Source organism: Anguilla anguilla, chromosome 18 (genome assembly GCF_013347855.1).
Source record: "Anguilla anguilla isolate fAngAng1 chromosome 18, fAngAng1.pri, whole genome shotgun sequence".
Lineage (NCBI taxonomy): Eukaryota > Metazoa > Chordata > Actinopteri > Anguilliformes > Anguillidae > Anguilla > Anguilla anguilla.
This window is the reverse complement of record NC_049218.1, coordinates 4,819,008-4,844,220: the sequence shown is the minus strand read 5'-3', so window position 1 is coordinate 4,844,220 and position 25,213 is coordinate 4,819,008. Positions and strand designations below refer to the sequence as shown.

The 25,213-nt window shown below is 51.2% G+C and overlaps 2 protein-coding genes across 2 annotated transcripts in view; both read right to left on the bottom strand.

Annotated features, from left to right (window-relative positions):
* Positions 1–18,462, bottom strand: part of ltbp1 (latent transforming growth factor beta binding protein 1) — a 111,894-nt gene extending 93,432 nt beyond the window's left edge. The window contains exons 1-3 of the mRNA XM_035400914.1: positions 17,732–18,462; positions 16,401–16,471; positions 7,393–7,575 (exon numbers count right to left, since the gene is read on the bottom strand). Coding sequence (XP_035256805.1) covers positions 7,393–7,575; positions 16,401–16,471; positions 17,732–18,078 — 601 coding nt within the window. The 5' untranslated portion in view covers positions 18,079–18,462. The remainder of the gene's footprint in view (positions 1–7,392; positions 7,576–16,400; positions 16,472–17,731) is intronic.
* A 5,213-nt stretch (positions 18,463–23,675) lies between these two features.
* ttc27 (tetratricopeptide repeat domain 27) overlaps positions 23,676–25,213 on the bottom strand; it is a 97,245-nt gene continuing 95,707 nt past the window's right edge. Inside the window, exons 19-20 of the mRNA XM_035401156.1 lie at positions 24,596–24,696; positions 23,676–23,980 (exon numbers count right to left, since the gene is read on the bottom strand). Of these exons, the coding sequence (XP_035257047.1) occupies positions 23,861–23,980; positions 24,596–24,696 (221 nt within the window). The 3' untranslated portion in view covers positions 23,676–23,860. The remainder of the gene's footprint in view (positions 23,981–24,595; positions 24,697–25,213) is intronic.

Below are 25,213 nucleotides of genomic sequence, written 5' to 3'. Positions count from 1 at the left end.
GGAGACAGAGAGGAGAGAGAAAGAGAGAGAGAGAGGGGGGAGAAGAGAGGAGAGAGACAAAGAGAGAGAGAGAGAGACAGCTATAAAGTTATAAACATGAGATCCTATTCCAGTCTCAAACAGAATATCTGGCGAGGCCACGTGCGCTGGCAGAGGGCTGCGTAATTAAAGAGGGGAAAGAGAGGGGAGAGGGTTTCAGCGTTTGACGGTATCGCAGGAATGAGGCTGAGAGGAGCCCGGGGCCCGGGGCCCGGCCCGGCAGGCTGAAATATGGGCGCGGGGGACTCTTGCTTATTTTTCACATAAACAGATCGCTGACGGGCGGGCGGGCGGGCGGGCGGGACGGGCGGGAGGGTCGAAACACCCCGCTGCAGCGCCTCCTCGCCGCTCGGCACGGCAGCGTTCTGGCTACGCTCGCACGCCCCAGAGGAGCAGGACGGCGCGCTCCATTCCAACCGCCAACGCCGCCGCCGCCGCCACGCTGAACCCGGTGAACTGCAGCGCTAGCGCACACGCAGGCCTCTCTCTCTCTCTCTCTCTCTCTCTCTCTCTCATCTCTTCTCTCTCCTCTCTCTCTCTCACTCTCTCTACCCTCTCTCTCTCTCTCTCTCTCTCTCTCTCTCTCTCTCTCTTCTCTCTCTCTCTCTCTCTCCTCTCTCTCTCCTCTCTCTCTCTCTCTCTCTCTCTCTGTGTCTGTTAGCGCTGCGGCGCACCTCAGTGAGTCTCTCAAGCCTCTGTTTAATAAAACTGCTAAAGAAAACGCCACCCCAATACACACACACACACACACACTCACATGCATGCACACGCACACGTACTCACACACACACACACACACACACACTCACATATATATACACGTGCATGCACACACACTCACATGCATGCACACGCACGCATACTCACACACACACACACACGCGCGCGGCACACACACACACACACGCGCGCACACACACATACTCACACACACGCACACGTGCACATGCACACATATACACACACACATGCATGCACACACACGCACATACATATATGCACGTGCATGCACACACACACGCATGCACACGCACACGTGCACACACACATATATACACATGCATGCACACACACACACATGCATGCACATGCACAGGCACACACATGCACATACGCGCACATACGCACACACACACTCCATTTGTTTGCCCATGGAGCCTGATGAGGAAGTACGACGCTCTTCTGCGGATTCCGCAGACGAATCTGTGCGGTCTGCTGATCGGAGTCGACGGGGAGGCGGTCCAGAGTGCGGATGAAGAGAGCGACTGAGCCAGCTGGAGGACAAAGGAGCGCTGATGATGAGCAGAGAGGGAGGGGGGAGGAGGGAGGGGGGAGGAGGCACCCCTCCGCTGAGTTTCCATCGCTCCCTCCGTTTTTTTAGCCGCGCGATAATGCGGGTGCTATTCTCTCCCGGAGCAGAAACAGCGAGCCCCCCCCCCCCCCACCTGCAGCGTAAAACCCCCCCCCCCCCCCCCGCCCCACCCAGCCCGGGCGCAACACGGCCTGCAGCAGCGTTCCACAGAAGCCCTCGCGCCGGGGAGGGGGGGGGAGGGGTTACGCACACGCACTGCACGCGCGCGAGCGCGCACGGCGTGTAAAATGAAGTGGAGCCGGAGGAGGAGGAGGAGGACGCCTTGGGCGAGTCAGAACTCGCCGCTCACGCTGCAGAAGAACGAGGCCAGGGGGTGGGGGGGGGGCGAGCTCGTCACCCGACAGAGGCTCCCGTCTGACTCATGGCTACCCCCCCCCCCCCCCCCCCCCCCGCCCCCCCCCACAGGTGCGATAGGTGAGCGCGCTTTTTCCCTTTCACTAGACGCCTCCATGGAGGAGTAAAATAGGCCATGAGTAATGTGTTAGAATGTCTGTACATCGCCGGGCCACCCTGGGGGGGGGGTGGGGGGGGGGGCGACGGGGGATCGTCAGAGGTGCTGGAGGAGGGGGAAATGGGGCGAAGTCAAACCTTGACTCAACTCCTGACAGGTATGACGCAAGACCCAACTCTCACTGGCGATGGTGAAAGCAGCGATTGTGTGTGTGTGTTTTTTGGAGTGGGGGGGGGGGGGGGAGGTGACATAGAGGCCTGTTTGGGGCCCCGTCCAAGAAGAGCCACAGCGAAACCCCAACACAGCCCCCCCTTCCCCCCCCCCCCCCTCAACATGGGTCACTTTCCAAAGCCCCTGGGGTGTTTTCCTAGCCTGTCAAGGGGTCAAACCACCGAAACCACAGGGGGGGACGTATGACGAATTACTCAACCCCTGTACTCCGGGCACCTCACACGCTACCAAACGCTCGGCCCTTTCAGATGATCTCTGTCCCAGTTACCCTCGCGGGGGGGGGGGGGGGGGGGGGGGGGTAGGGTGTCCTGGATCAAGTTTGGCACGGATCCCTGTTGCCCACAACACAGGCACCCCCCCCCCCCCCAGAAAGAGCCCTTCTGTGTGATAAAAAAAAAAACACCTCAGGGTGGCTCTACCGCACCTACCATAAAAAAAAAAATGTGTCAAGGCGTGTTAAGCAGGACTTGTTCAGTGTCTGAATTAATCGTAAAGAGCATGCTCAAGCCCATTCCCTAGGCGTCGCTGGCTTGGCTCGTGCACTCTGCTAAAACACCGCCACAACTACATACACCACTGAGGATCGGCCTGAAATGCTTTAAAAAATGTGTTTTTTTTAATGAATTAAAAAAAAATTCATGTGAAATCACATTTGCATGGTCATCCATATGGCGCAGAGAGTCTTTCCAGCAGCCTCTGAGCGCTCATGTTCTTCTTCAGCCGTAAATCGCTACACGTGCAGCGCCCCCCCACCCCCCCCCCCTCGATCCGCGTCCCCATATCCACCCCCCCCCGTCCCCGTGCCCCCATATCCTGCCCCCCCCCACGACTCGCATCCCCATATACCCCGCCCGGCCGTCGACCTGCCTCCCCATAAACACCCCTCCACCCCCCCACCCCCCCCCCCGGACTAGCATCCCCATAACCACCCCCCAGCCCCGACTAGCATCCCCCACCCCCCCGATGCTCCCTGATCCCTGTCCTGTGCTGTCCCGTCCTGCCCCGTCCCGTCCCTTGGGACACCGTACAGGTAAGCGTTTCTTCGTTTCCACTGCTGTGCGTATTTTTGGCAGGGCCGGTGCTCAGCCACTTGGCCGTCCCAGGACCCGCTATCAAGCTAAATTTCATCTGTTGACCCTTGGCAGGCAACAGAAGAAAAAAAAAAAACCACATTGGAGAGATTTTTTTTTTTTTTTGATTCTAGTACCCAAACCGCCTGCCAAACCCTGAACCGAGTCAATAAAACAATTATTACACGTGGAGGAAATGACATCTGGACCATTAGATAAAATTCCACATGCTTCAGGTTTTAACCTTTTTTTTCCATCATCAGACCCACAATCTTTCCTGGCCAATTTGTGAAGCTTCTTCCATATCAACTGACTGATTTCCTTCAGCCTCGTTTGTAATATTGATATAAAAATGATGGAAGCTTTTAGCGTTCATCGTTCAATCCATTCACTGCTTTATTTCATAACCCTTTTCCCTTCAAAAACCGAGTCTGCATCGACGCGATTTCAGATGTCAATGCAAGTTCCAGCACTTAATCAGTGAGGCCTGGCCCTGAAAACTACAACCCATGGCAGGATGGGCAGGACCACACGACCTCTGACCCCAGTGCTGTTATTCATAACATAGAACATCAGCACAGAACAGACGAGAAATGGGAAAGGGGAAAAAAAAAAAAAAAAATCTATCTACAGTCGTCATCCCCCAAGTATTCCTGGAATCCATTAAAACAGGGCTTTTGAATTTGCGTACGCGGAATGGGTTTCGGCAAGAGCTTACGCTTCCAAGGAAATTAGGTCATACGTTTCACCCCGAGAACAATTTTCCCAAACACAGACCGCTATCTCTAAATATTATGAACGTTTGGGAGCAGCGCTGTACGAGAGAGAGAGAGAGAGAGCAGAGAGAGCGCCTGGAGGTTTGAAGTTTAGCAAGGCGCCGACGGCTGGATATCCTACCCACAATTCCCTGCATCGGGGCTATTCAACCGGCAGCCTGAGGAACCAACTGCATCCGTGCAGTGTCAGTGTCAAACAGTATCTCTTACTAGTAAATAAAAAAGAAACAGTTAGGAATTAACAGGCCTACTTTTGTGTTCACACACATGTACAATACACAGATTGATATAATCTGTTATAATACGGCACATTGCGTGAATAATGTTTGGGTCGGCACGCACGAGCCGGCCCCCCAGGAAGAGCGCTTGCTGCCACAGTCCCATGACGATCGCAGCCAATGAAACGGAACGAAGCCTTTCCCCTCTGAGAGTAATCCCGTAATTATGTCTCGCTCGTTAGAGGAAACAAAGGCCCACGCAGGGCTCTCACGGTCACCACTGAAAGACACGCCAGAAAATATATGCGCAACTGCGCAACTGCTTCTGACCGACGTTCAAAAGCAGAGAGACGCAAGGTCTGCTGGTTTTTGTTTCGCCCTAAAATCAGGAACCGACTCAGACCACAAGGAACAGTGTGAGGTGGGACAGCTGTAATCAGAAGCCTTCATTGATCAATTAAGTGCTAAAACCCAGCAAACTCCGTGGCTCTCTGGGACCGCGGTTCCAGACCCAAGGTCTAGCCTGAAGCACAAGAATGAACCAGCTAAAGGATCGTCACCCTGTTACCGCGGTTACATCCGAGGGAAAATAACTAATACCGCTTGACCTCGCTGGTTGCACCACGCTGACAGCCATGGCGGCAGCATTAACCCGTCCCCGGGTGAGTGATGCGTTCGGCTGAAGTGATGGAGAGAGGCGCTTGGAGTGCGGCGGTGGAGCTGCAGGACGCCACTTCCTTAGCAGGGCCTCCCATACTTCAAAAAGCAATCTCTCAGCGAGCGGCACGCTTCTGTGTGACACCGCGAGAGTGGGGGTGCAGTCGTTAACCTCCCCCCCCCGCCCCCCCCCCCCGCCTTATTCGTCTTGGGCCTTGTGACCACCCCACCCCACCCCCCCACCCCAGCCACATCCCCTCACACTCACTTTCCATTATAGAGGGGGGGGGGGGGCTTAGGGTGAGATTCAAATCAAGCCTGGAAATCAAGATGGGAGGATGACAATCCATCCAAACTGGGATTGCGGGAAGTTATGGCGAGCTCCCGCGGCATTCTGGGAGCTCGGAGAGCACACGCTTCCTTTGTGAACGGTGTATGCGCTCCAGACTCCACACAGAAGAAGAAACAGACCCCAATAACAACCTCCACACCCCCCCTCCCCAATCCCATTTCAGAAGGCCTTGGTGATTGCTAGACTGTGCATTCATCCAGACAGAACTGCTCCCCAGAACCATGAAAGGTCTTAATCCTATATTCACTCAAACCAGCTGTTGTGTAATATATATAATAGCCTATACCCTCGATAATTGATGATTGACCTTGGGATTAAGCCCATTTTAGGCAGGTATCTGGTAACCTTTTCTTTAACTTTTAATGTGTTGATGGGCAACAGATGAACAGTCCCCTACAGAAGAGAAGAAAAAAAGCCAGACCACTGGAAACTGTGCGCAGCTTTCAAGGGTTCAGATCTGGTAGCAATTATGCTTCCTGAACAACATAAAAAAACTCCCGACGTTTTACAGCGAATTCCCCAGCAGCACATAAAATACATTAAGAGACTTCTTAAGCATCATTCACCGATATCGCGCATTCCAACGCCACTCAAAACATTCTCAAAAAACGAAAGTGATTCCGCGTGGGACAGTCGACGCCTCGTCTCGCATTCGAGAAAGACAGACCTATTATCTGGTCTACGATCGGTCTCGACGAGGCGGCGGAGGGAGTTCAGCAGCTGAACGCAGAGGAAGGCTAAACAGAACCAAGACCCCTGAAAGGTAAAGAAGATGAAAACTCTTCCACTCGAAGAGTCAGCTGAAAATATTCTCCGGCACTGTTGTTTTTCTTGGGCAGTCAGGGGGTTAAAATAACCCGCCGAATTAGAGCACGGCCCCTCAGGGCCAGACAGCGACAGGAAGGAGGAAATCGGCGAAGGCTACGGGACGCCGCGGAGCCCTTTCTAATAAGCGCCCGCCGTGAACTCTGAACCTGGAAGTATTCAATGTCAGCTGACCTCCTGAGGGTCAGCTGGAGGGGGGTGGGGGGGGGGTGGGGGTGGGGGGGCTTGCTCTCCTCTCGAACGAATGTCGGGAGAGAGAGAGGGCGGGATTGATTACAGTTGAACTCTGGGAAAGGCGGGAGGGCGGCAGGAAGGTAAGTGTATACACCGCGTCTCCGCGAGAGGAAAGCCAGCCAAAGCTCCCAGGCATGAATCAGTGCCTCCCCTCCCCAGTCCCCCGGCTCTCTCTACATCCACAGAACCTGGTACTACTACAGGAGGAAGAGCCAGAGGAGTACAGACAGATAAAAACTCTCGAAAAATGTTTTTAACAATAGCAAGTTGAGGAGGTGCTATCTTCAATCCGCCCTACTTCAAATGTTATTGTCACCCTATGGACAAGGCACCCCTTTTGCAAACAATTAAAAATTTTCAACCCCCCTTTGTGGAGGCACCCAATTTTTTCGCATTACAATTATTGTGAGGCTTCCAATTGAGAACACGTTTCTGGTGGGAGGTCTTCTGTTTGGACAAAGACGGAGTAAGGCTAGGTTTACACTGCTGTTTCGGTTTCTGTCATAAACGCACCTCTGCCGCTGTTTTCAACAAGAGCAACGCTTCGCAGGGCAATGCAGATGCGGAACACGGTAGTCAGCAAAAAAAACTGCTCCATACCTGCATCCACAGGTGCTGATGGTGGCCACGGTGACTGTTCTTATAGAATAGGTCTGTCAGCTTGGCATGAAAGACACACGTGCACTTATTTACCTTGTAGGACCTACGCTAGCTAGAAACACCACTATGTGATATGACAGGTTAACCAAAATGCTAATTTACCACCAATGAGGATAACAGCTTCACCTGAAAATAACCATCCATCATTCATCCATTATCGATACCCGCTTATCCTGAGCAGGGTTGCAGCCTGCAAACATAGCAACCACAAAGCAAACCACCTATTCATACAGCACCTATGGCATTTTGACACACACCACCAATTTCACAGCGAAGCCCCAAAGCGTAATAAAACACAAGGGTAGCATTCTGAGGCCATGTCTGTCGCCGGGGGTGATCGTGGTGGGGGGGGGGGGTTGGCGGGGGCTCGTGCCGATTGGCCGGGACTTACTGCTGGGGTACGAGCTGGGGCCGGACGAGGTGCGGCTGCTGTTTGACGGTCAGGGTCATCTGCGGGACGCCGCCGGCGGGGGGGGGCCGGGGGGTGGTACTGCGGCGGGGAGGGGGCCTGCTGGGGGATGGGCCGCTGGGGGTTCCCGCTGGGCTGGCCCTTCCCCGTGGCGGGGGGGTTGAGCGAGGGCGTGCTGGTGGTCTTGTGCTCGCACACCTTGCCGTTGGAGCCCGGCTTGCAGACGCAGTGCTGGGGCTTCAGGCACATGCCGCCGTTCAGGCACTGGGGCAGACAGTTAGCTGCAATACAGAGAGAGCACAGCTCATTAACACACATATACACACACAGCTTAACACACATATATATATACACAGCTCATTAACACATATATACACACACACACACAGCTCATTAACACACATATACACACACAGCTTAACACACATATATATATACACACACACACACACAGCTTATTAACACACATATATACACACACAGCTTAACACACATATATATATACACACACGCGCACACACACACACACAGCTTAACACACATATACACACACACAGCACTTACACACACACACACACACACACACTCTCACACACAGTGTTCAGTGCCCAGCCCTTCACATTCACCCAGGCCTTTGACTCTAAACCGCATTTCTCCTCTCGGACATCATTAGCGGCCAATATAAACACTGCCACCATGGTTCCCTGAATAGCAAACCAACCGCCCCTGAGAACCCCCCCGCCCCCCCCCCCACCCTTTCTGAATGCAAACTCTAACAGTACTTTAGTCCAACCCGCCCCGCAATCAATCGCAGCGCTGCTGAAAGCAGTGACATCACGTGGGGCCAGGACAGGGCACTGGAGACAGAGCACTGGAGACAGAGCACTGGAGACAGAGCACTGGAGACAGAACACTGGAGACAGAGCACTGGAGACAGAGCACTGGAGACAGAGCACTGGAGACAGAGCACTGGAGACAGAACACTGGAGACAGAGCACTGGAGACAGAGCACTGGAGACAACACAAACGATACATACATATCATACAATACAAACAGGGCCAAACAAACGTGAGCATGTACACATACATACATATGCACACACACACACACATACACACACACACACACACTCACACACACGCACAGAGGTTAGTCAAGGTCATTCCCAATGCCGCTGCCTTTCTCTCCACACCCTGGCCTGTACCACAGCACACCTCTGAGCTGGGGAGGCCTACAGGAGACAGTGACCTGCTGCTATGCAACCACACCCACTGTACAGGCATGACCCTGGGGGGGCGGGGGGCGGGACCGCACACGACTCACCTGCGAATATTCCGCAGGCACACATTACATTACATTACATTACAGGCATTTAGCAGACGCTCTTATCCAGAGCGACTTACACAACTTTTACATTGTATCCATTTATACAGCTGGATATATACTGAAGCAATGCAGGTTAAGTACCTTGCTCAAGGGTACAACGGCAGTGTCCTTACCCAGGAGTCGAACCTGCGACCTTTCGGTTACAAGCGCAGTTCCTTACCCACTGTGCCACACTCCGTCCTACACGCACACAGAGCAAGGCATCACAGACCCAGCAGTAAAACCGCTTACATGGCGACCAACCCCCCCCCCCCCCCCCCCCCCCCCCCCCCCCCCCCCCCCCAGGCTGACTGCACACGTGATGACATCACTCCAGCGCCCCCAGGGGCGGGGCTCTGCACCTCTTTGCGTTTCCTGTGCCGTCACTTTCCACCCGGGAGGCGGGTTTCGCTTTTCTTTCCCCCGGATTTTTCGGCACCTTGCGGGACGTGTGTGCACCCCCGCCATCTGTTTTATGAACAGATCCCTTACAGTGCGGGGTCCGCCCCCCACACCCCCCCAAACACCCCCACACCCACCGCCCGTCTGCACACACACAGAGAAGTGCTGTTCTGTGACAAGGGTACGGCTGAAATAATGCCGATTTGAGCATTAGCCGGGGAGAGGGGGAATAAATCCGCCCGCCCCCCCCGTCCCGCCTGACACCCTTTTTTGATGAGGCCGCCCCGGGGCCTCTCCCCGGACGCTCGCCGAAGCGGCGTCAGCGAATCAGAAGCAAGCGAGTGAGTATACCGACATGCAGACCGGTGTACGAGCGTGAGGGCCGCACGCTTCTCGTGCTAATACGCTTTAGCGCGCGTGCTAACGGAACGGATCCGGGCCATACGGCGGGGGGGGGGCCGAGGAAGCCGTAGATCCACGCCGTTGCCACGGCAGCATACGGACAGTGCAGATGTTTCCGTAATTGGGTGGGAAGCTGCAAATGAGGCAGAAACGTAGTATTATGGGATGTGTCATTAGGTTGATCGCCTCCAGGGCACACAGCGGCTCACGAGAGCAGGATTATTAGGGGGGTTCGCTCACCGGGCCTGACGGCTCACCGGCCCCGGTAACCAACTGCCCCCGGCCCCGGCCCAACTGCCCCTGGCCCCGGTAACCAACTGCCCCTGGCCCCGGTAACCAACTGCCCCTGGCCCCGGTAACCAACTGCCCCTGACCCCGATAACAAACTGCCCCTGACCCCGGTAACCAACTGCCCCCGGCCCCGGTAACCAACTGCCCCCGACCCCGGTAACAAAATGTGCCAGGGAACCAATCTTAGCACGCGCACCTGCTCCGTGCCGAGGCACAGGTAAGCGAAAGCTTCCTGCTCAGGACACCAGGACACCGCTTCTTAACAGGAATGAAAAAATTTAATTTAAAAAAACTTCCGCTCCGCTCCGAGGCTTCCTGAGGTGACAGATTCTCGGGGGCTCAGGCCAGGCTGTGTTTGGGCTGGGGCGCGGCTGGGCTGGACGGCGCGTCTCTGCAGGGAAGCGGCATCGCTAGCCGGCTGGCACTCCTTCAGAGTCTCTCCCCCCCTCCCCTCTGCCAGCATGTGGGGCTTGCATGTGGTGAGCATGTGTTTTGGTATGTGGGTGTGACTCTCCATGGTGGTGCTTGAGATGGGGTTTCCCCACCCCCTGCACTGCTAAAGGCTTCTCTATGACATCATGCGCTGCATCAGCACAATATACACTCACACAATACAATATTAACTTATAATGTGAGCCATTAGTGCACTGTGTGGGTGGCCTCTGTGGTCTGTTAACAAATCCAAACTGTACCTGGGCCAACTCTGGCCAGGAACCCCCCCACCCCCCCACTTGGGGACTATGGAATCGCCCCGAATCCAGTCGATCAGGACGACCGTGTCTCGTCGCTCTACAGCGACCCCCACTGGTCATTCGGGCACCCCGCAGTCTGTCAGCTCAACCGTCTTCATTCAGCTCACGTCTGCTCCAGCTCGACTCACGAACGATGATGTCATAAAGACACGGAGGCCTGTCATCAGGAGGAGGGCAGGTGCTCGTCTGTGCTCTTCCAAAGTGATAGCACCAGTTTACAGCAATAAGCAAAGAAAGGAAAGTGCGTTAAAATGTGAGCTGCTTCAGTTGCCCTGTGTAAGGGTATCTCTTAGAAGGTTATTAACAATCAGCAGCAAGCCTGGATGCTCATGGCAGGACTGGGCAGCAGCAACAGGTATGACCCAAGGAGTCTTAGTGACACTTGCTTAATGTTAGAAAACCCTAGGGCCAGGGGGTGAAACTCCAGCCCTGGGGGGCCACAATGCCAGCAGGCCCCTGGGGGGCCACAATGCCAGCAGGTTCATGAGGTGTCCTTTCAATCAGCAGCCAAATCGCGGCCCTTGAAACAGGAAATGAGAAGGCCCTTCAGCCAACTGGCGACTCCGATGAAATCACTTTCAGTGCTGAAACCAAGCGATGCTACAGCTCGCTAAGGCTAGCAACTTACAACTCTGGCCAACAGTATGGAAACGGCCAAGAAGAATTCTGAAGAATTCCACCCAGTCCAACTATCAGACAGGCACGGGAGGCACAGGAGAGCCACTCTCACAGACAGAGGGCCGCAATAGGACCCCCTCTACCTCCGAAACGTGGCCCCGTGCGTTTGAGGCAGCTCAACTGATCACTCGAGGGGACGTCGCTTTACCCTCAAACTAAATAAACGTGGACCTACGCTTCTCTCCTGAGTTACTGGGGGGGGGGGGAGAACACACCACTCAGCACCCAGAGTTACTGAGGGGGGTACAGGAGGGACGGGGGGGGGGGGGGGGTGAAGAAAGCAGAAAAAAAGACATTTGGAACATAAAGCAGGGATATGGAAGGCTGCCGTTGGCAGCAGGGGGTGATTTCACTGACACAGACAAAGAAACAGTAGAAATTGGGAGTAAATTGAGGGGGAAAAAATAATGAGGTTTTTTTTTTTTTTTCTTTTTTAAACATCCCAGTTGCCAAGGCCAACTACCCACCAGACGGCCTGTGTGTGTGTGTGTGTGTACAGTATCCAGCTGCGTCCAGAGGACCCCAAATGAGCCGTTTGAATGCTGAGAGGAGAACAGGCCGTTCCGGGGGCCTTTGCCGGGGCTGCCCCCATCGTGCCTGCGTGTGCGTGCGGCGGCGCTGCTGTCTGACAGCCCACAGCGCTCAGCTGGTCTGCAGAGAGGGGCGCGCTCGTTAACGTTCGACGGGCGCAGTTCTCAGACTTCAAAAGGGGGCCACACAGAGGCCTCTCGGCGAGGCCGTCGTCACGGCAGCCGGTCTGAAGGGGGCCTCGAGCCGGTGCTTTTTAAAGCCCACGCAGGGTAGCGGACGCGCCCCCCGGGGTCCACAGCCTCTCCCCGAATCTATGGCCGGGAGGACTCCCCGCTTGCGCGTGCTAGCTGCGCTCGGAGAGAGAGAGAGACCTCAGGAACACATTTCCTCCGCGCTGCGCGTGCGGCGTGCGGCCGTCAGGAAGCCAGGGGAATGTTTTCATGCTCTATTTTGTCTGGCCGCCGGTGCCTGCCTTGGGTTTGATGCGCGTATGAAAGAGAGAGCGGGGGAGAGAGAGAAAGAGAGAAAGGGAGAGAGAGAAAGAGAAAGACAGAGAGACAGACAGGGAGAGAGAGAAAGAGAAAGACAGAGAGACAGAGAGGGAGAGAGAGAGAAAGACAGAGAAAGAGAGACATAGAGGGAGAGAGAGGGTGAGGGAGAGAGAGAGAGAATGACAGAGAGAGGGAGAGAGAAACAGAGAGAGAGAGGGAGAGAGAGAGAGAATGACAGAGAGAGAGAGAGAGCCTGGGCAAGTGTACAGCGCATGTGATTGCCAACCACCTCCACACTCGGGGCAGCTCCTTCCAAAATTCCAGTAAAGCTACAGTGGGGGCCCGGGGCACCGGGAACCGGCTTGATGGTTTCCATGGCGACGGCGCGCACCTTTTTTTTTTTTCCTTCCCCCCAGCTCAGCAAAAACTCACCAGAAAAACTCACCGTTCCACCCTGAAATTCAATTAGCGCTTGTCATTTCCGTCTCCCCCAGGGTCTAAAAAGCGTGAAATACCTTCCTCGTTATCGCAGTCAAATTAGCACAAAATGTATCCTGTCTTTCCCCGGGATATTCGAGAGACATAATCGCACGTACTCGTCTGCCGTTGTCCCTCGAAGCCAAAGAAGTATTTTCTTTCCCTAAATATTCTCCAGGAGGAGTGGCTTGTGATTCGGTCCGTTTGAGATACCAAAACATTGTTCTGTTCAGAACTCTTGACAGCATCCCAAAGCACATATTTCCAGTTTCATAACAATGTTCAACTTTGGGGGGAGGGTCTACTATGTGGTTATTAGACCCATTATGCTGCGGTTTTAAAGTATAACATTTTCTTAATTGCTCATCGCCATGACGATCATCAGTGCCATGTAATGTGTCCAAATTACCATTTTGTCTTTTTCACAAAGTAATATCAGTAACAGTAATATCTCACATAGCACAACTACCAATAAGATTCATTTCTAAAACCTCACATAATAAAACTACAATTTTATGTTGGTAACTATGAAGTATGTTTTTTTTTTATATTAATGAGACACTTTTCTTTTCATTTTGTTAAAGAGCCAAAATGGTGCCCAGCTTGTGTCATAACCAGCTTGCTGTGGCACACGTCCAAGGGCTAAGACCTCATCCTTGCGTGGAAAAAAGAGAAAGTTTCAGGGTTCCACAATCCCAACCCCTGACGAAATTAAAAACGGGTTTGATTGACAGACTGAAAGAGAGCTTTATGTGTACGGCGTGGGGGGGGGGGGGGTGTTTGGGGTTGGGGGGGCAGTGGTCACGTGTAAACCCGTGCCAGAACAAACTGAATTTATTTCTATTAAGGAACCTTTTGTTAAGGCTTTTCAGCGTAAGAGGGGGTTTTGGGGGGGGTTGAGGGGTAGTGCGGTGTTGGAAATCAAACTCCATTAAACATTTAAGCCCGTGAATTTACAGCCCAGTCTGTCTTCCGTGACAAGAAAGGTGGAGAAAGCAAAAGACCGATCCCTAAAAAAAAAAAGAAGAAGGGAAGAAAAAAAACCGAACTCAGGCTTAGATATATTCGGGCGAGAGAGAGAGCCATCCATAAAGGCCCCTAACAGACTCCTGCGCAAGGAGTGAGCGACAATCACAATTTCTCATAAAGGAAAGTTATGCACTATAAAATTGATGGAAAAAAAATCTAAAGCGTACGCGTCCTGCTTCGCCGTCAGCCATCCATCAGGCACCCGTGACACGGCGAGCAAGCTCGGAAGCATTCGGGCGATCGAGTGTCAAAACAAGAGAGAGAGAGCTGTCATTTTACCGCGGCCGCCGCCATAAATTAGCGTAAAAGGCCTACAAACATTTGTCTCGCGAAACGCAACGCCGTTAATATTTCTATGTCGTGCACACCCACCCGTGGGCTCCATGCAAGAAAACGAGTCAATACAACAACAGCAATGATATTTTTCATACTTGTAACCGTCTTGGCTGGAGTCATGGTTTTATCGGTACGGTCGGTGTAATGTCCAGTTTACCGTTAATAAGCATATGTTTGTCACGAACCGCCCTTTCCAAGGCCCAAAACATCACTTTTCCCAGTGCGGAGAGCGTGGTGTTTTCTGAACAAGGGAAGGACGGCACGGTGTCGGTGGTTGTTAAGGTAGCTGAATACGGCAGGGCTGCTATTGCAGGTCTCCCGACTGACTTCCAGTTGACTTTGAAGGATCAGCAACCCCCAAATTAAAGAGGAGAGCAGATCTCTCGGTGCCTCCATTGAAGCACGGCCTTAACGCGGGGCAGGGGGCCACAAAGACCCTTCTGTTGAATTGTGACGTTGCGATTAACTGTTTGTATGGAGGGCAAATTTAGCCTTTTTTTTTTTTTTGAGGACTTCCCTGCGTACAAAAAATGCAAATGTGTGTTCCTCTTCTCGTCCAGCTGAAGTCAGAGAGCACGATCATCTCATCAGACAGGACGAGGTCAACACCCGAAATACAAAGACACCAACGCTGAGGGCATAACGGGAATGGCCTCCTATCCTAGCCCTATCCAAGCCCCCCCCCCCAAAAAAACACCCCAAAAGCAAACAAAAAAACACCCCTTGCCCTCTCTAAACTGAATGCACACATGGACAAACCAGGGGAACTGGGACAGAGAGAACACAAAGGGGATAAAGATGGAAGGTCCTCCGAGAAAACTTAGCCCATTCAAACATATCCCAGAGAGCCATGGAGCCAGGGAGACTCATGGGTAAGAACAAGGATAGTTCAGTGGCCCCAGACCACCAGTAACACAAAAAGCCCACTCAACACCTGGCTCACATGAAAGAAGAGTGTTTGGGGGGGGGGGGGGTGGAGCTGGGGTAAATTTGTACCCATTAAACATATGAAATAACAGTCCTAGACGAAAAATGTAGCCCCCCCCCTCCTCTATTCCCAGGAGGTCTATGAGACGTAATGTGGAGGTCTGTCTGTCTCTTATATAATACGCTGGCAGGACTCGCGGTGAATAAGAAAGCACTTCTCCTCCCCGGCCAAAGTGAGAATCGCACACGCGTCAAACCCGTTCCTGAATTTCTGACTGTGCAGAAGTCCTGAGCGACTCCAACCGTTCCCCGGCCTCCAACGGGTTTGTCATCGCTCGCTGGGGGGGAGGGGGGGGGGGGGGGGCGGGGCCGGGGGGGGCTACAGCTACCGCCAGACGCTAGTTATTTTTTAAAAAAACCAATGAAAAAAAAAGTGCCGTTCGCACATCTGTCAGGCCTAACGTTGGAATGGTACTTTTCGAAATTTGCCCACAGTGCGTGTGCAACAGTGCACGGTGGGATTATGTCCCATTACAATGAATGAATGAATGAATTACAAGCCTGGCTGCGTGGGCTAATGCTAACCACAGCACTGACACTGCTCAGCTCCAGTTTCTGTTTCCATTGGGTAAGTTTGAAGAACATGAACGCAAGGGGACAAATAGCGCTATAACACGAGCCGGTCTACCGCAGTAATCATCTGATTATGAAACACGCTCCAGACTCATCTGTCAGATTGCACAAAACTGCAAACTGCAAAATGCAAATAACAAAACAAATCCCATCGGTCTTAGGACGGCTTTATCAGAATGAGCATCCAAATTTAAATGGCAAATTAAGCACTATAAAAAAATGCTCTTTGGGGAAAAAGTGTACACATGCAAAAGTCATATTCACAGGAAATCAGATCCAAGGAAGAGTACCATTCTCTCATTTTAAATATTCATTGAGTCCAGTTCCCACAGTTGAAAATTCAATTTCACTGGATATCTACAGTACACAGCTTTAGCAGCCTCCACAACGACACAGAAGTACAGTGCCCCCCCCCCCCCCAAACCAACCCCAGTTTCCCCCCACATTTGAAGGCAGTTGGGGTATACCTAAGCATTTCACAGACACTCCAATCCAGAGTGACACAGACAACTTACTTTTTTTTTTTTTTTTTAAACATTCACCGAAACAATTTCAGCTAATGTCAAAGTATACTGCGCTCTGGGTGGAACGGCGGTGCCTCAACCTTGGGATTCAAGCCAGCAACCCCCAAGTTACAAAACGCAGGCGGCCCAATCGCCTGTCCTAACTGTGGACAGCACACACGCGCCTGCGGTTTGCGGTTTGTGTGCGAGAGCACACAGCTTATAGAGACACACACACACACACACGCACACACACACACACACACACGGCGCGTGCGGCATACTCACGTTTCGTGCACCTCTGGGATCCCGGAGCTTTGCTCCATCCCTGACAGCACTGCCCCCCGCAGACGTTCACCCTGCAACGACACCGGGGCGGGGGTCAAGTCACTGGAGAGAGGAGAGCGTCGACACGGACACGGACACGAGCACGGACACAGACACGGACACGGACACGGACACGGACACGGACACGGGCACGGGCACGGACACGGACACAGACACGGGCACGGAGACACGGACACGGACACGGACACGGACACGGACACGGACACAGACACGGGCACGGACACCCGGGCGGCACGCATGTGCTGCCGTGACAGCGGCGCTGGTCTATATCGCAACTAATGCCTAATTAACACCCCACCCACTCGCCCTTCTCCACTCCCCCCCCCCCCCCCCCCCCCCCCCCCGTTACCCTTCAGGGGGCTTTCCTTGTTTCGCTCCGTCACGGAAGGAGGCAAGAGAAGGAACTCATTTTGAGTGCCCCCCAGCTGCAGCCGGGAATTATGGGAATTTGTGACAACACTTCCGAAGCTGTGCGAATGGGGCCCTTTGAGCTCTGTTCTCGGGACCCAAGGGAGAGCTGGGGGGTGGGGTGGGGTGGGGTGGGGGGAGGTGGTTGTAGTTAACTTTTGGGTAATATGACTCTTGTAACTGGGCAATATTGGGGACTGGTTGCAATTCATAGACTTGTACATGAAGCAACACCGCATCTTCATGAAAGCTTCTGTAATCTGAGACTTGAACCGAAGGACCAATTATGGCATATTAGACACAGGATTGCAATTTAGTACTCGTGTTGGGGGAAAAGTGGTTAAAAGACACGGCTAAAATTTCTGTTCTTCATTACACCACACTGGCAATAACAATGTTAAAAGAGGTTAATAAATGCATGTATATTTTTTGGGCAAAGAAACAGATCACAAACCATGTAATGACCAATAATTTGACCATAATTTATGTTTAGACTGTTTTCTTTGATGCTACAGAGTGTAGTATACGCTTTGATGTCTTTATTCTGATTTAGCATGATGGCCATGTTTAATATAATAACTGCTTCATGCAACCGCATTTCCACAAACCGGTAACTCTTGGAAACGGTTGCCCAAGTTAATTTTACATGCCAATGATTAAGTTCAAGGTAAATTTTTCCCCCCAACACATGTATGTTGTTTCAACACAGAAACAAGTGATATGCAAGTAGCAAACTGTATTAAATTAGTGTCCCAGTATGCAATACCAAAAAATACACAAATTTCTCCCAGCTATGAGTCCCACTACAAGTTTTAAGGTCCAATAGTGCGCAAACACACAGAAGCGTTTCCACGTCTTCTTACCCCGAAATTTTGATTTGATGACTTGTGTGCCGAATCGGTTGCTTCTGTTGCTGTGTGATCTGAGTATCCTGGCGAAGCGGCAAGCTTGGGTTCGCTTGCGTCCCCATCCTACGATTCCGAACTTGGCCACCGTAGCTGGTCCTGAGTTCCACATTATACGAGTGAGGCTGTCCCACGGACCCACTGCGGGATGAAATCGAACTCACGTGCACCCTATCCGTACCGCTTGGTCCCGGCTGCAACACGTAATATCTCCTAAATCCACTTTGCTCCCTGGCCGTGAACGCTGGTGAAACGAAAAAACCTATGGAAAGTAAAAGGTTCCATGTGATCCAAGCCATATCCATCCAGTACCCCGCTTTTAGGAAATACTTCAAAGGCTCAAACTGTACAAAAACAGCAGCTACTTCCTTGCCGAAATCCAAATGTTTGCTTCTCGTGCGCTGTCCTTAACAGAAAATCTGTAAAAATGATAATTTATCGCAAGTGAAAACGTTCAATCGCCGAGTCCCTGAGCGTATTCATTTATTCGGCGACTTCAAACAAAAAAACAAACAAACTATCAGCAACACTTAAGTCGTGTCCAATAAAATACGAAAGCAAAGAAAACAAAACTTTACTGATTAAAAAAACGCACAGCTTTATCACAAAACGGGGTTCGGGGAGGGTGAACAGCAGATGTTACAGCTGCTCTAGCTTCGACTGTGCGGTACTTTAGCTTCGCAAAGAGGATCGAAAACTCTTTAAAAAGTTTCACTGAGTAAGGGCAGGAGTTAGTGTCAGAACGGAACAGCCAATCTCCAGCAGACATGACGTCAGGAATGGGACGCTTATTGGAACACACATGCGAGGCTGAACCCTGAAGTTTAACTTTAGAGTGCGAGGGAGTTTAGTAACGATGGGCCACAGGGGCAGTGGAAAAAAAGAAGTCGGCTGGTATTTGTTTCTACCTCGTCTTGTTGCACAAGCTGCTGTGTATAAACTGCTTTTATTTTAACAAAACAATGCACGTATTACTTCAGGGAGAGAACGCGCGCTGTCAAAACACCTCCGATTTCCTAGAGACAACATGGTTGATAATCTCGGACAGCTATAAATGACTTGATCTCGGAGAACAATGGGCAAATAGGACTGACTTTTATTACCAGTGTATTACCTTTAATTTAGTATGCACATCACCACTCACGAGCCCACTCTTTAATTATTTGAAGTACATGCTGTCATTCTTAAATTTTCACATAAATCTCTACTTAAAAAGTCATTCCTTAAGTTTAAATCAGATTCAGTACATTCAGATGTGAACTAGACCTAGATAAAATGTCAATTTTCAAAAGCAGGTTACATTTATCCCGTGACCATGACTGTTCATCCAACGGGAATCATGATTGTTTGTTCAAAAAGTCATATTAATACTCGATTGAAGCGCTCGCATTGCTTTTGTTCCGCTACGACAGACTCAGCTTACTTTAATAAATCAGTCCTCAGTCTCCCCCCCTCCCCCCCCCCCGCCCTACATTGCACTGCAGCTACCAGTAGATCCTGAGTAAATTGCTCAGCAATGAGTCATTACGTAACTTTCAATACTGCGACCCCTGGCACCAGTGCAGGTCCATTCAGCTAAAGCCTTACGGTAAAAGGCACACTTTTCGTGAGAAACAGGGGGTCCTTCTAAACCACAGTTTGTCCTTACCTTGTTGCAGGTGTTCCTCTGCTACATACCGGAGGCTAAAATGTATTAATAGATACCGCAGATTTCTTCCTCAATGGAAAAGGGGTGTGGGGGGGTGGGGTACAAATGCTTTTGACACACAAGCACATTCTCCAACACCACCCTAACCCCCCCCCCCCCGTATCTGAAACTAACAAGCCATGTGGAAGAGAGTGACATAATGAGCTTTTTAAGACATCACGCTAATGATATGAAATCAGGAGCAGTGATTCAGCGGTAAATAAGAGACCCCGGGAAGGGCTTAGCGGCGTGACAGACAGCTGCGAGGCGTTCTGTGGTCGCCCATTAAAAAGAGGGAGCCTGCTTTCACCAACATGACTCACCAACGAAAAAAAAACAAAAAAAAAAACACTTAATCTGGGGAAATACGACCGAGTCCAAACCATGGGTTTCCGACAACTCGGGGTTATGCGGCAGGAAACGCTTATTACAAGAGAATTATCCTCATGTGCATGCGCAATGTTGGCGTGTTATCTTCTTTTTAAATAACGCAAGATACGTTCAGAATACACAGTAACAGGGGGAAAAAAATAGAGATTCCGCTTCAGGCTGCATTCCAGCTGCATACCAGGCAGCTGTTTAAAAAAAAAAAAAAAAAAAAAAGGTTTTAAAGGAAAAATTCAAGAGCACAGTCTGCAAGGATTTTTTTTTTTTTGAACATATAAGGAATTTGAGACGACACTGAGATGTGTACAGGAAGGGTACAAATCGCCTGGCAGCCCCTTGCGAAGAAAACCATCTTACGTGCACGCGAATGGTGTCCAGTATCAACTCATACAAGCAGCACCGTGCTGGCCACAGGATTGCTGAGACCGATTCATTTACAGACAGAGAGTGAAATGGAGGGGAAAGTGACATTTGGAGGTATATGTCAATTGGGGGGGGGAAGGGGGGGGGGGGCACAGAGCGGGAACCAGGCAGAGGGGTCTGGGGAATGGGAGCCCAGACCCAGTCTGCTGACGCAAAAAGAAGAAAGGTGGGTTGTGGGGGGAGCTGAGGGGGGTATTAACCCGGGGCTGGACTGACGTGAGCTCTCTACCCCCCCCCCCCCCAGTTTATTCAGACGGCCCTCTTGGGGGTGATTTTCCCTCGGCTCTGACGCTTGTCCATCGCAGTATGTGTGCGGGCATTATGAGGAAGAGCGCGGCGGGGTGTACGAAGTCACAAACCCCCACCCCCCCACCCCCAACATGCGTGAGCGTTCAGGTCTGGAGACCGCCATTTCCTGGAACGGCTCTGCTCTGCATGTCTCAGGCTGGGGGGCTGGAGTGCGCCCAACGGGTCTCCGAAACAGACGGAAGGGTGAAGCGAAAGCTAGCGGGGGACAGAGAACAGTTCTACAGCAAACCACAAACTGTATGAAAACCCAAAAAAGCTGAAAACCCCTTTCTGACATTTTACACAGTCGAGAGTAGGGGCCTTATTTGGTATCCTGGCCAAATTCCCTCAAAAAACCGGCTGTCTACATGTTACATGTAACCACCTAATCATCCTTTATATCTGATTGGCTAAACAATCTCTTGTATTGTCCTCTTTGATTTTTCCAGGTCGTCAGTGCAAGAGTTGACAGTTGACATACCTGGTTAAATGAATTAAAGGATAAAAAGCACCCTCTGCAGAGGTTGGGACATGTGAAATTTGGCAACGTTGACCTCTCGTTCACCCCCCCCCCCCCATCCCCCGTGACATTCCGGAGGACCTCTGTGACAATGTGACGACACCCTTGTAAAACTGCACCCGAAAACACACCACCAGTCACCAGTTTACAAACCACACCTGGGTCAAAATACTTTTCTGTGCTCTGTTGATCTTGCCTGGTGTAACTGAGCCTGCCAATATGATCAGAAGGCAAAGTCTACCCATTTTGAGAGTATTTCATTGGTTCCAATACAACAGACAAGATCAGTGAAGCGTAGAAAAGTATTCGAATCCAAAAACAAATACGCATTTCACCCAGGGTCTGATACAAACCAGCGGAGTCTGTGGCAATTTCCTCACAGTTCCCCTGGGGATTAAGGGGCACTAGGAAAACGAGGAAGAACGATGTGCATTACAACAAAAAATAAACAATGGCGTTCTGAGGCTCAATTTGATACACATCCTGCACCCATCTCGCCCAATTTTCAGCAAGCCCGTCCGCCGGCATGACTTTGAAGACGGGCTTGTTTGGAACAGAGGTGGGTAACCCGGTTTCAAAGAGTAAAAAAAGACTGACCATGCATTTGCTCCAGCACCATGCACTAAACCAGCCGATCACAATAATTAGTTCTCCCATCATGCTGAAGAGTTATGCTAATTAGAATCTGGAATTTGGAAGTATAAAAAGAAGATGCGATGAGAACGGCAGAGAGGCTACTCGAGAGCTTTAACTTCCTTCTTTTTGCTAAAATGTTTTCCCTCTCACCATCATCATTTAACGAGTGCTGAGTTACACGCGGGGGGGGGGGTTTTATTTGTTCTTGTAATCGCGCCAATTATTATGAACACACCACTTATTTAAATTAAAAGCTTTCATATATGCAATATAATTTTAAACATAAATTACTTTTGGTGGCCAAACTTACAAGGAAACCTCAAATGTGATCATTTTATTAGAAAAAAAGGCACCATTTGCGGAGAGAACTTGCACACATTTCAAAAATCATTTTCGTAAATCTAAAACACAGCATATTGTAAAATAGAGTGGTTAGAATGGGATTTTAAAACAGTTCATTTTTTCTATAAATAAGGTTCATGGCCTTAAAGGTCACTGCGCTGTGCCTGTGTAGTACATCATTAAACCCCTAAAAAGCAACATTTGGAGATCTCCATCCAAACCTAGAGCCGCCCCCGTCCCGTCACACCCCTCCGACTTACCCCACCAGCGAGAACCTTGGGGCGGTAAAGCCAGTTCTCCCATCAGGCCCCCCCCCCCCCCCCCCCCCCTCCCCCCCTCCCCTCCCCTCTGGCAGAGAAAAAACACAATCTCTCCAAAAAAAAAAACGAAAACAAGCGCAATAAAACAGGAGTCCCAGAGGTCAACTTCTTTAAGGGGGGGGAGGAAGGGAAAGGACCCTGAGGAAGGGGGGGGGGGGGAACCTTCCGTCAGGGCCACAGGGGCAGGCGGTGTCAGGACTGCTCCACACCCCGCCAAAGTCCGTCGCAGGCGAATGGCGCTTTCACGGCCGGACGTCGCCATGGCGACCAAAAGGCGGGCGGGACCATGGCCACGGTGTCATCGCCCAGAAGTCCCGCCCCCATCCCTCCCCCACCCCCCTTTTTTAAAAATGCTCTTCGCAAGAGGGGGCGGTGGTGGCACTAGTAACGGAGAAAGACTCCATCGCTCTGGAAAGGGATCGGCGTGCCGGCGAGCTCAAACCCGCGCCCTCGCTGAGAGACAAAGCCTCTCCGCTCACTCGGGCCGAGTCTCCTCTGGGTCTCCAGAGCCCTCTCTGCTCTATAACGGCGGGTAATAACCCTTTATAAAGGTGTAATAAAAAGCTAACACTCCGTGTTATTAATAGTTAAATGACATTGTTTTTTGTAATAAGGTGCTGAAACCAAGAGAAATGTGATATTCTTATGATCTGATGCACCAATTCATATTTTTTTCCATTTTAGAAAATTCTTCATCATTATCAAGAAAGGAACAGAATTACCAAGCATTTGTATTTCTTAAACCAGACAAATTGATTATTTACCTACTTAAATACAATTACCTTTTTTACACCATCAGTGAAATCAGGTCAGCTTAGCTAGTTAGCTAGATTGGCTGCTTTGTATTGTGAATTTGGCAGAATAAGGAATCTGTCAAATGAGTGCTATTGTTGTCATGGGGATTGATTGAGCATAGCTCCAGTATTGCCTTGTGAAAACGCTAGCTCTAAATTACACAAAGTTCACATTTAACTTGTTTGTCCCCTATTTTTACATACATATATAAAATCCTGATTGGACTTCTTTCCTTACTCTTTTTATATTGTCACATGGCCTTCTTAAATGTTTTTTTTTTTAAATACACTTTACATGTCTGGTTATTTTTGGATTCAAAGTGTACAATAAAAATCACACTGTGTCCGCAAGGTGTCTTTTGGAAACTAAACGTAATATTCAACCGGTTTTTACACTATGCACACAATTTCCAAAAGCCTGGTTTCAACATTTTCGCGTGTTTTCTTGCGTGTGTGTGTTCTGTGAACAAGTACATCCACAACAAGAAATTTATCCCACTTTTGCTTGGCTTTTCTGGGTATGTATTTAATACATGAGATCACATAAGAACGTATTATAAAAAAAGGGACAGTTCTGTGTCGCGTGTTGGGCACACCGTCACTGTGTGCAGCTCAGTCCGTGTTTCCCGCTGGAGGTCTGGGTCTGTTTAATTAACCCTTTCCTGCGCCGCCCCGCCGCGTCTCTCCCCTTCACTGGCTGCGCAGCTGAGCGCCCAGCTCCTGCATCTCTGCGATCAGCTGCTCCAGGGCTCTGACATCATCGGCCAGGTCGCCATGGAGATCCCCCGTGGCAACGTCGGTGTGCAGTTGCTAAGCGGCGTGAGACGGACAGCAATGGCTTAGTGAACACAGTCTCTTAAAGGGGCAGACACCACGGGTCACCATTTTTCTTATTTTTTTCTTTTTTAGCAAAAAGAAAATAAAGCAGAAAAAACAAGACCAGGTAAAAACCTAGTATGTGGCTGGACCTAACACACGTGACCCAGCCGACCAATGGTGTAATTTCACAACTCGGCCGACCAATGGTGTAACTTCATCACTCACTCAGTCACAGACATACACGTTTGTAGGGCTGGCCCCGCTGTTGCGGTCCAGCTAAAAACTGCAAGTGTCCACAGTTGACCCTGTGCATTTATAACTGAATGACTCCACAATATAATGCAGACAGAAGACCGCACAAAGCTGTTTATCATTGTTAACCGAAGGGTTGCTGGCTCAAGTTAAGACACTTCACTCAAGGTCTGACAGTGACTGTGTTCTGGGGGGACTGCAGAGGCGGGGGGGTGGGGGGGGGCTACAGAGGCACTGGGGCAGTGGGAGGGGGATGCAGGAGGGGGGGGGGGCTACAGAGGCACTGGGGCAGTGGGAGTGGGAGGCGGGGGGGGGGGGGGGGGGGGCAGGAGGGGGGGGGGCAGGGGAGCTCACCTTGGCTTTGGTAGCCAGGCTTCGGAGGCTAAGGCGAGTGGAGGACAGCATCTGCAGCGCCTCCTGGGGGCTGGCCTTACTCCTGCTGCAGCTGAGAGTGACTGAGAGAGGGAGGGAGAGGGGGGGGGAGGGGGGAGGGGGAGAGAGAGAGAGGGAGGGGGGAGAGGGAGGGAAAAAGAGAGAGCGAAAGAGAGGGAGGGGGGAGGGGGGGAGAGAGGGAGAGGGGGGGGGGGAGAGGGAGGGAGGGTGGAAGAGAGAGAGAGAGGGAGGGAGGAAGAGAGAGAGAGGGAGAGAGAGGGAGGAAGAGAAAGAGAGAGGGGGAGGGAGAGAGAGACGAGCGACATGGGGAAGGAGGAAAGAGACAGAGCGAGATTGTCATAAATCAAAAATATGTAATAAGTAGAAGAGGTTCAGGAGTCATTGATGACATTTTTCAGCCGCTTTCCCTTACTTTACACCCCCAGCAGCACACGAAACGCAGGGTCTCTGGAGCGCACACTACACTGCACCGGGTACATTAACGAACGCGATTACACCGTCATACGACCGGAGCAAGATCCCACAGGCAGGCCTGAGCCCACTACTGCCCTGCAGAACGGTAACCTGGAAATATCAAAA